This window comes from Anopheles maculipalpis, chromosome X (assembly GCF_943734695.1).
Source record: "Anopheles maculipalpis chromosome X, idAnoMacuDA_375_x, whole genome shotgun sequence".
Classification (NCBI taxonomy): domain Eukaryota; kingdom Metazoa; phylum Arthropoda; class Insecta; order Diptera; family Culicidae; genus Anopheles; species Anopheles maculipalpis.
Window position 1 is genome coordinate 15,877,228 of NC_064870.1, and position 13,645 is coordinate 15,890,872.

Below are 13,645 nucleotides of genomic sequence, written 5' to 3' on the forward strand. Positions count from 1 at the left end.
CGTTCCTCACATCCCATTCAGACCGTTCCCTCGTTATGAGCACTGCCAATCGAATGTACATGGTATCAACAACTCTAGCAAACCATCAGATGGACTGCATGTCCTAGGAAGTCGTTGAAGTCAAAATGAAGAAGATGATGAACGACAATCTGAACAGCTCCTATGATGATCTAAGACAAAAAACCGAAATCAACGCAATTTTAACAGCGTATGATTCCAAGGCTCATAGAGATCTGCACCGAGCGCTACTTCGATCATTATTGCGAGCTTGATCTACTACTAATAAATAACAACCAAGAAGCAAAAGCAGCGTATAAAAAGCTAACTTGAAAGTTAACTTGAGTAAATCCACTAAAAGGGCAATACGATGTTAAAAACTGATTTTTTTCTTCTGGAATTAAAAGATTTTCAAGTCCTTGTAGTGATTGAATAAACGTGAAAATTAAATCACTCGGGGAAAATATGACAATTTGAGTTTGATACATAACATCTAGCGATCTCAATCAGCTGGGCGTCAGACAAAATAAATCAACATCAAAGATAACGCTGGCAAGGAAATGAAATATGATAAAAATATTAACAAAAATTTAATTGCCTCCACTTATCGACGTAAATAATTGGTTCAGTTGTTGCAATTACCATTATATAATTCAAAATAATTTATGAATTTTTAGCTTTTCCATTTTTTACGAAGAACTTCCTTTCAGAAATGCCTGACTAATTTCGTAGTGAAACGGTTCAAAATTCTTGTCCGAGTAAATCGGTAACTCTAAACCGCCTGAGCGGTTTGACAGATTTTCGCTCCACGGAGATTTTCACGAGCAATTCACAATTGGTCAGCGTGAAATTGATGAGTGAATGAATTAAATAGAATATTGTTTTTAGCTACAATAGTGTAAATTGTATGGAAAATCAATTTCCTTTCCTTTGGAATCCAATATATAATATTTTGTTAAGTATTTTAAGAAACATTATGAAAAAATATATAGAATTTCACTTTCACTCGATCGCTAAATGGACATTTATGTAGAAAGATCGACTTGTCCTTTTCGTCCCATTCGATGAAGGGATAGTTGGAAACTATCATTGAAGATCTCAAACGCAAAATCATCTATCTTGCGCATGCGGTTAACCTTTGAACGGAAAACATGTTTCACTTTTATAAACTTTCTCAAACTGCTTGTTCAAATATAAATGAATTAAACGGATTCTACTTCTATAATTCTATCTTCAACATTTTAGACATTTTGTTTTAGATATGAATCATTAGGATCATCGATTACTGAAAGCTTCTTGTTTCGAAAGGGGAAGCACAGTTGTGGTGTGACACCTTCGCTTTTATTCTCTTCCTCTAGGCACACACTCAGCATTTTTGGCAATATGGTCAATGTCGTTCCGGAGGTGTCTGATAAAGGTAAAAAGTCGCCTCCGTTCTTCTTAGCAAAAAAAAAAAACTCACATTATAATGACACTACTACAGGGTTCGCCCGGGTGTTTTGACGCCTTCGCAATTCCGGCAGACAAACTCCGTATGGAGTTGGCTAATTGGAGAGGAATCCCATTTTTGGACAGATATTTTCTACCTTCTTCCCCCTTTCGGACCCCTCATTCTGTGTTTTGTGCTGTGGGATGTTATTTTATGAAATAAAAATGCAAACGTGTGTGTATGCACACATACACATATATAGTAATAACATTTGGCAAACGAAACAAGCATTTAGGCGTTGGTCTCGATTTAATTTAACAGATCGCCAAAGTAGCACAAACTTCTACGGGTACGCGCCAATCGCCCCCAGGTGGCGCATCAGACAGAAACCATATTTGGGTGTTTGTGTCTTATTGTGTAAGTGGATATGTGCGCAGACATTGTCCAACGCCGTAAGTTATAGATATTGGACTTACATTTTTTTCCTTGTTAATTTTTGGCCTACTCCTTTCAAATTCGTGCTCAACTTATTTTGTTGCACGTTTTTGAAGGTTGTTGTAAAAACGATATTTTTGGAATGATTGTTTTTAAAGTCCAAAATTAGGTTGCATCCAAGCCATGTTTTGTTTGATGATGATGATGAGACTTTGGCGGTTTTCAGCATTAACGTTTATGAATTTGGTTTTTTATTTTGCTATTTTGAGATGCCATTTGATTGACATACTATGATTAACTGTATTAATCTTTATTTGCTAGTAGTTTATTGTATGTGAATTAATGTATTCCGAACAAAATAAAAAAATAAAATGGTTCGTGATCACGCATTATTTGTTGCATTATCGTATTTATCAATTTAAACCGCTAAAGGAATTAAGGATCTTTTTTTAGTCACACAATTCTTATCAAAACTAAAACGAATAAAAAAAATCCGTTACTAAGTAAGTTTTATCTGTACATAATATACATATTAAGACAGATTGCTGTGATATATTTCCGATGGTTGATGACGGTTTCATTGGCCCCAGTTTGCGAGACCCCTTGTGGCGGTTGTTGGCCTTGAGATTATTTAGCCATGAACGCAATGTAGACAATAACAAAAAAAGACGAAAAAAAGCAATTGTGTTATTGTTACGCATTGAGAACGAGTCAACAAAAAATGTACAGTACGGGTCCCAGGAAGGAACTTCTGGTCCAGGAAATGATCGTCACCACGAACCAACTCACTTCTATTTATCATATTACTCTACGGATGCCGGCTGACTGGTTGGTGATGCCTTTTACGGGGTATATTCGTGCCTGCTCTAGTAGGTATGGCTTTGGGATGGATGAGTCACACGAATCAAATGGCACGGCACGGCATCTTCCGACACAAGCAACGGGCGGATGCGTTCGTCGATTTTATTGCGTGTGCATTTTTGTTGTTGTTGTTATTAAATGCGTTGGCGCCTGGTCGTTCGCTTCCCTTTTTAAATGAACGCGGGGAGTCTGCAAAAAAAAAAGAAAAACAAACCGGTCAAAGAATTCTTGGTTTCTATCTACTGCTTCTCTTATTCCGCTAGCTTTTAATAAGTGGTATGGTTATGCTGGGAACCGTCCGGACTGCTGCAGGGTTACTTAGGCATTACTCCCTATGTAGCCATATCATTTGCATTAGTTTTGCACTTACTCATATATTATGTATTTAATCTCATATAAGATGGATTACTATTTGTTTTAAATATTTTGCTGCAATTTTTTCTTCATTTCAAAGTTTCGTTTAGTTTTATTGTATTTGTTTCTGCATTGCTGTTAGGAACATTTTCATTTGAAAATTAATTTCAATAAAATAGTAGGTCTTTTAAAAAAAAAAAACTAGAGGATTGTGTTTATACTCCGATTTTTAGGATTATTATAATCCGGTTTTTTTTGGCAAACGATCTCCGAGGTCATGTCGACGATAAAATGGTTTATGCGACTTATTGAAGTTACGTAGTTGGATAGTCAGCCCTCACTACGGATGGGATTTGATTCCCGGTCCTGTCATGTGATGACCGACGCTGCTTTCGCTATAACACAAGCATAAGAACGATAATCAGTGTTCAATTATGGCGATTTCGATGCATAGACAATGGGCATGCTTCTGAATCTTACTTGTCTAAATGTTAAACGTAGAGTTGCGCAATGTGGTCTTGCTTAACCATATCCGAGATCTCCAGAAGCTGTCAATGTCTTTTTGAACATGTTTTTGTTAGCTGTGACACAACTCTGAAGCTCAATGAATACTATTAAAAAAAATACTGTATAGATTAGTTACACATATTAATTTTTTAACCAATTGAATATTTTTAAATCAATTGTGAACAGGTTTTAACAGCACTTCCAAAGCATAAAAAATTACTAACTAAGAGAAAAAAAATCGTTTTTCTGTTAGGTTGAAGACCCCTACAAAACCAGGTGATGATTCATTCTCCCGGTAGGCCTTCTTCCGCCTACAGTCATATCTTGTCTACTGGTATCTTACTATGGTATTTGCTTTGAGCTTACTTGGAACTAGAATAGCAGTGCAAGAAGCGAATGTGCACTGTGTAAGCGCACTTTCCAAGAGGCAATTGAATTACTTTTACTTTAACGGCAGAAGGAAATACAAGAAACAAAAAATGGAAAGGTTAGGTTTATCGTTCAATTGTGCAAAATTCATCTTTGCATCCTACTCTTACTCTAATGCTACTCCGATTGTACCTACGTGTCCCCTCTCCTCACAAAACTCCATATACATGTACTAAACCAGCCACACTAGACGCGAAAAAAACAACAACAAAGCACACAGGGTACAATCGGGTGGGGTAGGCACAGGCAACATCTTGGGCAATGGACACCAGCCGATCGAAATGTGCAATGAAGAAGTCCAAGCCGGTGGCGCAATAGTGCATCTCGGCTGCGCCGGCGCGTACCAGGTTCGTTGAACAGCGTTAGCTTGCGACGAAAAACCTTGCTGAGTAAGAGAGGGAGAGAGAGAAAACTCAACGTGAATGGAGGGAAGCAGTAGGCAAAACGAGCATTCAACTTCAATGCTGTGTATCGATCGACAAAACAAGTCGATTTACCATTTTCGCTAAGGCGTGAACCTAGCGCGGTGGAGCTCATCATCCTCCTACTAAAAATTGCTTAACTGCAGTACAAAATTCAGCACTCACTCACACCCACCCATGTACAGAGTTTCGAGCAGCTTTCCGCATACACTTACACTCCGCACTCTTCCAACGCACAAACCCTTACAGGGTTTTGTTTTTCAGCTCATGTTACTGTAATGCAACGGATTTCTCGGTCGTATGAACCAGGAAGGAAGCTGGGTGCGCTCTTACAAATCTCCCATTACTGTGCGCTGTGTGGCTTTCCCCTAGATTAGACTCACGCAAGAAAAAAACAAAAGACTGGCAGCTTACTCGTTCATATTATTTAATCGCATTAAAAATCATAATTCCGCCTTAGCAAAATTGGTAACTGAATGCGAGACGATGCGCAAAATGTTTATCATCGGTGGAAAAAAAAGGAAGTGAAAGCATTTTTTGTTTATTTAAAAAGTTTTTGAGCTTCTGAGACTACATTTGCCTCTATGACTTTAGTTTTGGAGTCAATAAAATTCTTTCTTCTATAAGAGGGAGTTTGGTAGAGAAACAAAAGTGATGGAATTTTTGTGTGTTATAAAAAAGTTTAAAAGTTACTTGATTATTTCGAATGTTGGTATGGTGAGTTTTCTTTACCATAGTAAGAAAATTTTACATTTAATCTGATTCCTACCAGTCGTTCTGATTTAAAATTAAAATTATAAGTTAATAAAACCGACAATACGGCGGCAAGTCGTAATAATAAAATTGTAAATAAAAATAAATAAGTTTAAAAAAGTGTTCACCATTGATGCTTTTCTTAACAGAAGGAATGTAAAAGTCAATTTTTAACGTATGTTTTTTTTTTTAAATAAAATTCAATTAGTTTTCGAAAAGTAGAAGCCGCTGTGCACCACCACTCATTAACCACGCCAGTTGGCACAGTGTGATTATGGTTCGCTTTCCTTTCCTCGAATAAGAAAGAGAAAAGAAAATGGGATCCAGAGAGATAGAGAGAGAGACAGAGACAAAGAAAGAGACGATAGAGAGACAAAAAGAGAGCGAGAAAGAAAGAGAGAGAAATAATAGAGTAGTGAGTGAGAAAAGTTTTTTTTCTGCAGAAGGAAGTTATTAGACGGGCTTTGAAGATGATGATGATGCGTGTGAGTGAGAGTGCCGATTAAATGCGATTAGAAAGTTTGATTGTTGTGTACCACAAGGTCTAAGGAGAGAATGGAGTTGGTGTGTTAAGGGTTAGTTTGTCCAGAAAAAAAGGTAGATATTCTACTAGAATTTGTTCTAATATGCTCTGAAGAGAGTTTTAGAATTTTTACCAATTGTTGCATGTCAGTAAAACTTCTCAATCGAGCTAGCTATCTTCTTTTTCTTGGTTTAATGACATACTAGGTCCCACCGGTCATTTAATGGCTTACTAGACTTGTTGAAACCACATAGCTGGATAGTCAAATTATCACTACGGAGGAACGGGTTGGATTGGATTTTTAACTCCTACCGTTTGAAGATAGGTGCCGCTGTCGCATCACCACCCTGCCGCCCAGTGATGAGGAAAGGTAGAGTTGGAATCGAAAACCCTTCATAAAAAATTATCCATCCATGCACCACAATGGAGTTCCAAATAGAGGCGGAACTAAACCGACCCTATTTTGATAATTGCCTTAATAACCACTACTAAGGGGTTTCTAAATAAAAAATTATCTTAGTAATGCCTTAGTTGGTGGATTTACAAAGATTTTGTCAATAAGGAATTCATTCCCTCGCGGTTTGTCCCTAACTTGCTGCCGATGTATGGAACGCTCCAAGCTCAAAGGTGTTCAATAAACGGAATTATCCTATCTTTCGATGTTCCCGATGTTCTGTGTTATATCATCTTGTTTGACACTGTAGCTCGACTTGTGATTTCTGGCTTCCTTGACTTAATGTTATCTGCCGGATAGTCTGTGTGCTGAGAGGTGATCTGGATGGGATTCAACGCCCAATCCCGTTGTCTGCAGTGTCACTGTGAGAAGGACAACTAAGCAAACTTTGATATCAGGCCACTATGGATTACAAATTCATTCTTCATCTGCATTCAGTTTCCTCCGGTAATTTAGTAATTCAAGCCGGCAAGGCTTTGCCACGCGCGTATAGCGCGATAAGACAATCGATTTGCTTCCGCAAGAATCGTGTCTTAAAACCTTGAAGGACTTGACGACAACAGCATGATTAAAGATGATGGTACGATATGATCGATCTTTTGTTGCCACGTTTCGTCGAGTGGTCAGCGGTTGGGCAGGGAAACGTTATTAGGCAACCGAACGGGAGGCAGGGCCGTTGGGGTCGCTACCGGCGGATGGAAAATGGAATAGTGATTAGTGTCACGACACCGCGCTTATTAAGGTATTGGCTGTATCGAAACCGCAGCACACACACCGATGACCGATCGAGCTTAATCAGTCCACCCGAAGGCGAAGTTGACAAAGGGCGCCAGGGCCGTTTTGTAGCCGATCGGCAAGCGCACCGCTTGGTTTGACGATGGCGATGGTTTGAGCAATGCAACCCTTCCAGCGTATGGCGTGCCGGAACGAACAAAGAAAGCTCGCACGCGGTACATGCGGCCAGCCGCCGACCAAACCTCGCAACTCGTGTTACCGAATGACAAAGCATAACCCGCACCCTCGAGGGCGGTCAGTTGCATGGGCTCAAGGGTTTTAGGTTTGGCAGAAATTGAAGATAGAAAATCGAAACCAATGAATCCTCTCTCTTGGGCACTTGGCGTGTGTTCTGCAACCGGATGGAAAACAGTCGATTACTACGATTGGGTGTTACGTGGTAAATGACAGTTTGTGACGTTACCGTTACGTTACGTCGCATGGTTCGCCTTACTCATAGTACCAGGTGGAAAAAATTGGATCTGTGTTTAGTTATGCTAGGCTAGTAAAGTTTCAATTTTTGGTCAGTGAAGATCAAAAACGACCAATATGATATCAGTTTGCATATCCAAGAATTTGCGATCCTGGATTCCGAGTTAAAAAGAGAGCTAAAGCGAATATTTATCCTAAACTTCGACTTAAAAATCTCCAAGATCATGCCAGTCATCATCTTCTTGGCTTAACGACCTCTAAGTCCGGCCATCGAATGTCTTGCTATATACTTGCCGATACCACGTAGTTGGATAGTCAGTCTTCACTACGGGGGAATAGACTTATCAATATTACGTATCTTGATAGTCAGTCTTTAATTAACTTAATTTTTTCATCTATGTTTATAGTAGGAAATGTTTAGAAGCTATAAACCCTTTAACTTGCTCGTACAATTTCTGATATCTGCCGAAAGCTTACACCATGAGTTTCGGTTGAACTCTTCTCCTCTGTGCAGTAATCTCTCTGCACGATGTTTTCCCGACGGCCTGTCAATCGCTTGTCGATGAACAATTTTCCGTTTTCTTCGTCTCAAAAGTCACTCTGCACCCACTTCTACTGCCCGCTCCACCCTAGCGTCACGAACGACACGGTTTGAACAATCGAAACCGGGACTGGGTCGGATAAAAGCACCGCTGTGCAGGTACCAGCCTCCCGGCTTGCCTAACGCTTTGTCCAATAATTTAATGAGATATTTCCCACCTCATCCATACCCGGTGCATAGAACTACTAGCTGGTGGACTTAAGGTTGTAGAAACGGGGGGAGAAAAAAAAAGATCTACACAACAAAACCTAATACACAGCAAGTAACGTTCGCATTGGTTGCGCTTGCGCCTGCTGCACTGTTCGTCTGCACGGTTGTACTAACCGTGAAAGCAAAACGCGTAACCGCATCAGCGAAAGTCACCGTCACCGATCGGATGTGACAAAAGCGATTTGCACCATTTTCCCCATACACTTCATGCACTTCAATCTTCCACGATTCCCGTTTTTTTGCGGTTTTACCCCAGTTCGCGCTCTGCTCTCGTTTGCCAGAGTCCGCTGTACTCTCGGATGGTTGGAATCAGTTTTGTGTTGTTAATTTTGTGTTTAGTTCTTTTTTGTATTTGATTGCGTTTTTTTCTTCTTTCATTTTATACGTCGCACCAGACGTGAGCACCATTTTTAACTCACTTGCGATGTAATGCTATTACCACAGGCTGGCTGGGTTTACACGTTACGCAGATGTTCGAACAAAAAGTCTTGCTAGTGGTAGTAGTTTGATTAACCGAAAAGCGTACGACGAATTTGGTGCACCAAAGTAAGAAAAAGTGAAAACCCGAACCATTCCATCCCAGAAAGTGGCCCGTAAAAGTGTGTATGTGGGTCTCTGTCTCTGTGTGAACGTGTTTAGAAAACCATTGAAAGTGAAGCTGACTTAAGTTTGCAGTCGCAAAGGAAAGGACAGTAAAAATGTTCGCTTAATGCTTCGGCGATCGGAGTATGTCGAGTAAACAATCTTCTCTTTTGATTTTCATTTCCAATTTATTAACTATACAAACACCATCCAAGTCTAACGCTCATAAAGCAATAACTAACAATCGTTATGTAATCTGGACAAACGACCATGGTAGGGGCGATAACGGCGCCGGATTTCACGCGGCAGAACCGTTGTTCAAATCTCATCCGGACCGTTTCCCCTGTAGTGAGGAATAACTATCCCACTTCGTAGTATCGGCAGTTCTAGTCATTCGATGGCCGGTATGACCTAGTATTTCGGTGAGTCAAAAAGAAGATAAACGACAGAAAGAAAATTGCGAATAGAGATACATTTCGTGGGTTCAATTCCAAACTAAATTTAGCGTTCAATGAAATGAGAGGGATCGGTACAGCTTTATTGCAACTGAGGCCTTACAACTTGCATCTGCCGTGGTACCGTGCATCAAAAATCCTTGAAAAAAGCATCAACATTATGCATCGTGGAATAAAAATGCTTCCTTCCATATCGTCACAGACTCTTCTCTCCATTTGACCCAATGTTTCTTATTTGATGACCCGTTTCAGAGTGACCTGTGCTCACTTGTTTCGCGACCTGGTATGGAGTATGTGCCATTGAGGACTCCAGCTGCTGAGACGTATCACTACCATCACGTCACTGATCAAACAAAGTCACTACAGGTAAGTTACCATTGCCGAACGATATACTTCTGGGGTTCAAATCCCATTCGGACCGTTCCCCCATAGTGAGGACTGACGGCCCAACTACGGGGTATCATTCATATCAAGTCTCGTATGCCATTCGATGGCTGGTGTGACCGAGCCAAGACGCTATTAAAATTAGAACCAAGTTTCAGGCTAGTAAATGGCTTACTAGACTTGTCGATACGACGTAGTTGGATAGTCAGTCCTCATCACCACGCCAGCTCTCTGGTGGCATAATCAATAGCAGCGCTGGTCTTCACGCGATACAAAACCAAGCTGGAATTCCACCCGGACGGACAAAAACAAAATAATAATACAAAACTGCCGAACATCTACAATAGCTTGATGAAGAGTTGCGTTGCATTCTTTAAAAAATCATCCGACTTAAAACATGCTTGACGCGATACACCAAACTGAAGTTCCTCAGAGTCGTCGCTGTAACTCCCAATACAGAACGTTACCGCCAATCGCAAAACATCCCTACAAGGTAACAAAGTAGTCTTCAGCCGGCATTAAAACTGCAGAACAAACGTGGACAGGCATAACCCCACGCAAAGATGGGTTCATGATGAGCAAATGATTGCGGGCGGGCACACGCGAACACCCTTATAAGCGCCCATGTGACGGATCCGTGTCTGCCTGCGAAATGGAGAATGATGCAACGCACCATCGTCGTCGCAGCACAGCACTGCCGGAGCTGGGACACGGTGGCTAATCTTCCGCCCGTATACCCACGTCGGTTGCATTGGTCAATCGAGGGGTGTGTGCAGTGTAGGCCAATGCCGTAGTATAATGCCTTTAACGGGTAGATCCTTTCTACTCCTACGTGGTAACTTTTTTTTTTAACTACCATCTTCGTAATTCCGCACCGTACCATCCGGTGTCTAGCAAGTTTTGATGTTTTCGATGACCATTACAACAGGGTAGGATTTTTTTCTTCATTTCTGTGGTAGTTGGAGAGGATATAGAATTGGAAAACGTATATGATGTGTAATATTGTATTACCAATCGCTTTAACATGGTTCCTCGTGTCAAATCTGGTGGCATACACGTGCAGAAGAGTACGTGCTCCCGCTATATAAGGGAGCAATTTTTATCATTTGGCTTCCTATTAGCCTCAAACGTGATTAACGCTGCGCATTGGACGGAACTATTGAACAACAAAAGATTTCTACAAATGTAGCAAAAGTATAAGTTTGAAGTATGGTTTTACGGATGCCGTTACTTCAGAGATTACAACAAGATTTGTAACTGTTTGAAATTGCAACTGTTTGAAATTCGTATTACATACTGTTTTACCATGAGAATACATCCGTATCTTTGTATGACAATCAATTTTTAATTCATTTTCTTAAAACAGTTTGCAGCGCTCATTTTGCATTTGACATATAATATGATCAATTTTTTAGAAAAGAAAGTCAAACATATTTTCTAGCCGTCTCGCTGGATTTTTTTTTTATTATTTTTATATATTGTAAAACGTTTTTCCAAACATATTGACCGCCAAAGTAATTTAGCGTACAAATTCTTTTAAAAATACGTATAGTTTTTGAGTTAACAAAGTTTTAATATCTCTTAACATAAGTTAATAAGTCTTGTTCGTTTGCATTTAAGTACATCTAAGTCTCTGCTTTTTGTAATACACTTATACAGCTAATGTAATAAGGTGATCAAAGAGATCATAATTACAACATTCAATTCAAATTTCACTACATTGGATACAAGATTTGAATGTAGTCAGGTGTATCCTAATCAGCGTGAACAGAACTACAGATTTTTCATGATTCCTACCGAAAATCACAGCTTTTTACCATTTTTTTACATTTTTTACATTGATTGAGAAGACATAAATGAGACATTTGTTAGTTTGATGGAAATGAGCAATTTTGAGCAATTTTGTGACTGTTGGTTGACATTTTATTTGACATGTGAACTTAACGGAAACCGAAAATGGAAAGGTCACGTTACCCCGTAAAAAATAACAAATAATTAATAATGAAAGAGTTTCATCTACGATTTCAAATAAAAGAACGCAAAGTTTCAAAACGTCAAAATAATTTAGACCGGTGTCACAACTCGATCGTTTGGATTTTTTCGCATGGTTTTCGGATTTTTTGTTTTGTTTTCATCTTCCGATAAAACCGGAAGCTTCTGTCATCTATCAAAAAATCCTATGTAAAATTTTGACAGAACCATGCGAAAAAAAACGATCTAGTTGTGACACAGGCCTTATCCCTATTGTTCAATCGTTGCAGAGTTCTGTTCAAATTTATAGCGAGACATCACATTAACCCATAGCTACCCCAATTTAGTGACAGTAGATACTGTCATATTGCGTGTCGTGTCAAAAGATGGCTCATTCCATCAAAATTTTCAGTGATTTGTGAAGCAAATATTAATTCAATCGATCTGTACTTATTTTCACGCGATGAGAAAATAATATGTACATTTGGAGAGGTAAAAAGCAAAATATAGCGGCCAGTAGTGTTATATAATTCTTAAGTCTTCCGCTTCCGTCTGTTCTGGAAATTCGAGGGTTGTTTTTTCTCGCACAAATTGTACCCAATCGCAGGCATAGAAAAGTTAATCGAGTGCTTTACTGCCTTCAAACCACCGTCCTACGTCGAATCTGCTTCCGGCTTACGATCGCAGTTCCTCACTTAGAATAGTGAAGCGTTAATCAGTAAAGTGAGACAAATTTCGAGTCATCGAATATTAATTAGCGTGCGAAGTTTTTTTTTTTCATGTGGAACGACCGGCCTGGTATTGCTTACAATTAACTTATAAGTAAGATACACCTTTTATCTTGGCTGAAAGACATTTCCTTTCCATGCCGTGAAAGGACACCATATCCCGGGTGTGCTCAGTTGTTTCGTTGCGTAGTATTCCGTCATCCAAAGCCAAAGTCGTGTTCGTAGCGAGGGTGTTATCGTGAGCGTGCGCCTTATCCCGGGTGTGTGCGGTCATTTCGATACTGTGATCAGTTATACATGCGTGAAGTCCTGATGGTAGCGGGGGTCTTGACCTTTTTCCATTTCGATGGTTCCTGGTTGTATCCGATTTTGGAGTTTATGGTCTAGTTCGTGGCCTCCTTTATCCTTTCGCTGGTTTGTCCGTCCAGAGCATCGGTCGATGCAACGTCTTCCATGTGGTACCCAACCCTTCACGCAACAGAAAATCGTCCAGTACCCCTGGATATTTTTTATACATCGATGCTGTAATCGATCTTACATCCAGCGGTTCATTCTTGGGCATAAAGAAAACATCATGCACCCCTTTATAGGATGCATGATAAGCCCTATTTCTCGGTTTTGGATCCACTGCGGGAGACACCGACTAAGCCCTTTTGGATAAAACTGATTTTTTTTTGCCGGTAATCCAGGATCAGAGCTTTTGCGCTTCACTGTGATGCACCTTTCTGATCCTCTGATTCTGATTTGCTCTACCTCCATGGTAGAGCCGGTGCGAACGGATCAACACTGAACAAATGAGAAGGAAGGGGATGACAAGGATAAACGCACTGATTCCTGAATAAAAGTCTTTGCATTTCTGATTTGCAACAGGGGAGATTAAGTCTCCCCTGTTTCGTCAACTAGGAGCGCTTAGAAACGCATTTTAGTCACTCGAAGTTTGAAGACGGAATTGATCGTTTGTAAGTTGTTTGTAGTTTTGAAGTAATTGAACGCTTTCTCTTAATCAAAATCACCGCAGTAGTTGTGCTGTGCGTGAAAGCAAAAGTTAAAGTACGGTAGAATGTTCTTACATTAACTCATGAATAAAACTTGGCAGAACCAACATTGCACTAGCCACCATTAACATAACGTCATTCGCATGCTTCCTTTTTTTTGCAGGATTTGCAGAATGAAGTCGCCGCTCTACTGGAGTTCCGTGATCTGGTTATTGAAACCTTTCCCGATCTTAAATCGAAGATGGCTTCCTCAGCGGCGAACAGCACCCTTACCGGTCTACCATCGACCTCATCCCTGGGGAGTCGGTAAGTATCGTTTAGCTTAAACCTAGCTACCACCGACAGTGTA

The 13,645-nt window shown here is 40.1% G+C and overlaps 1 protein-coding gene across 1 annotated transcript in view; it reads left to right on the forward strand.

Annotated features, from left to right (window-relative positions):
• The window catches only part of LOC126564566 (uncharacterized), a 107,653-nt gene that overhangs the window by 78,942 nt on the left and 15,066 nt on the right, over positions 1-13,645 (forward strand). The window contains exons 3-4 of the mRNA XM_050221678.1: positions 9,471-9,584; positions 13,460-13,602. Of these exons, the coding sequence (XP_050077635.1) occupies positions 9,471-9,584; positions 13,460-13,602 (257 nt within the window). The remainder of the gene's footprint in view (positions 1-9,470; positions 9,585-13,459; positions 13,603-13,645) is intronic.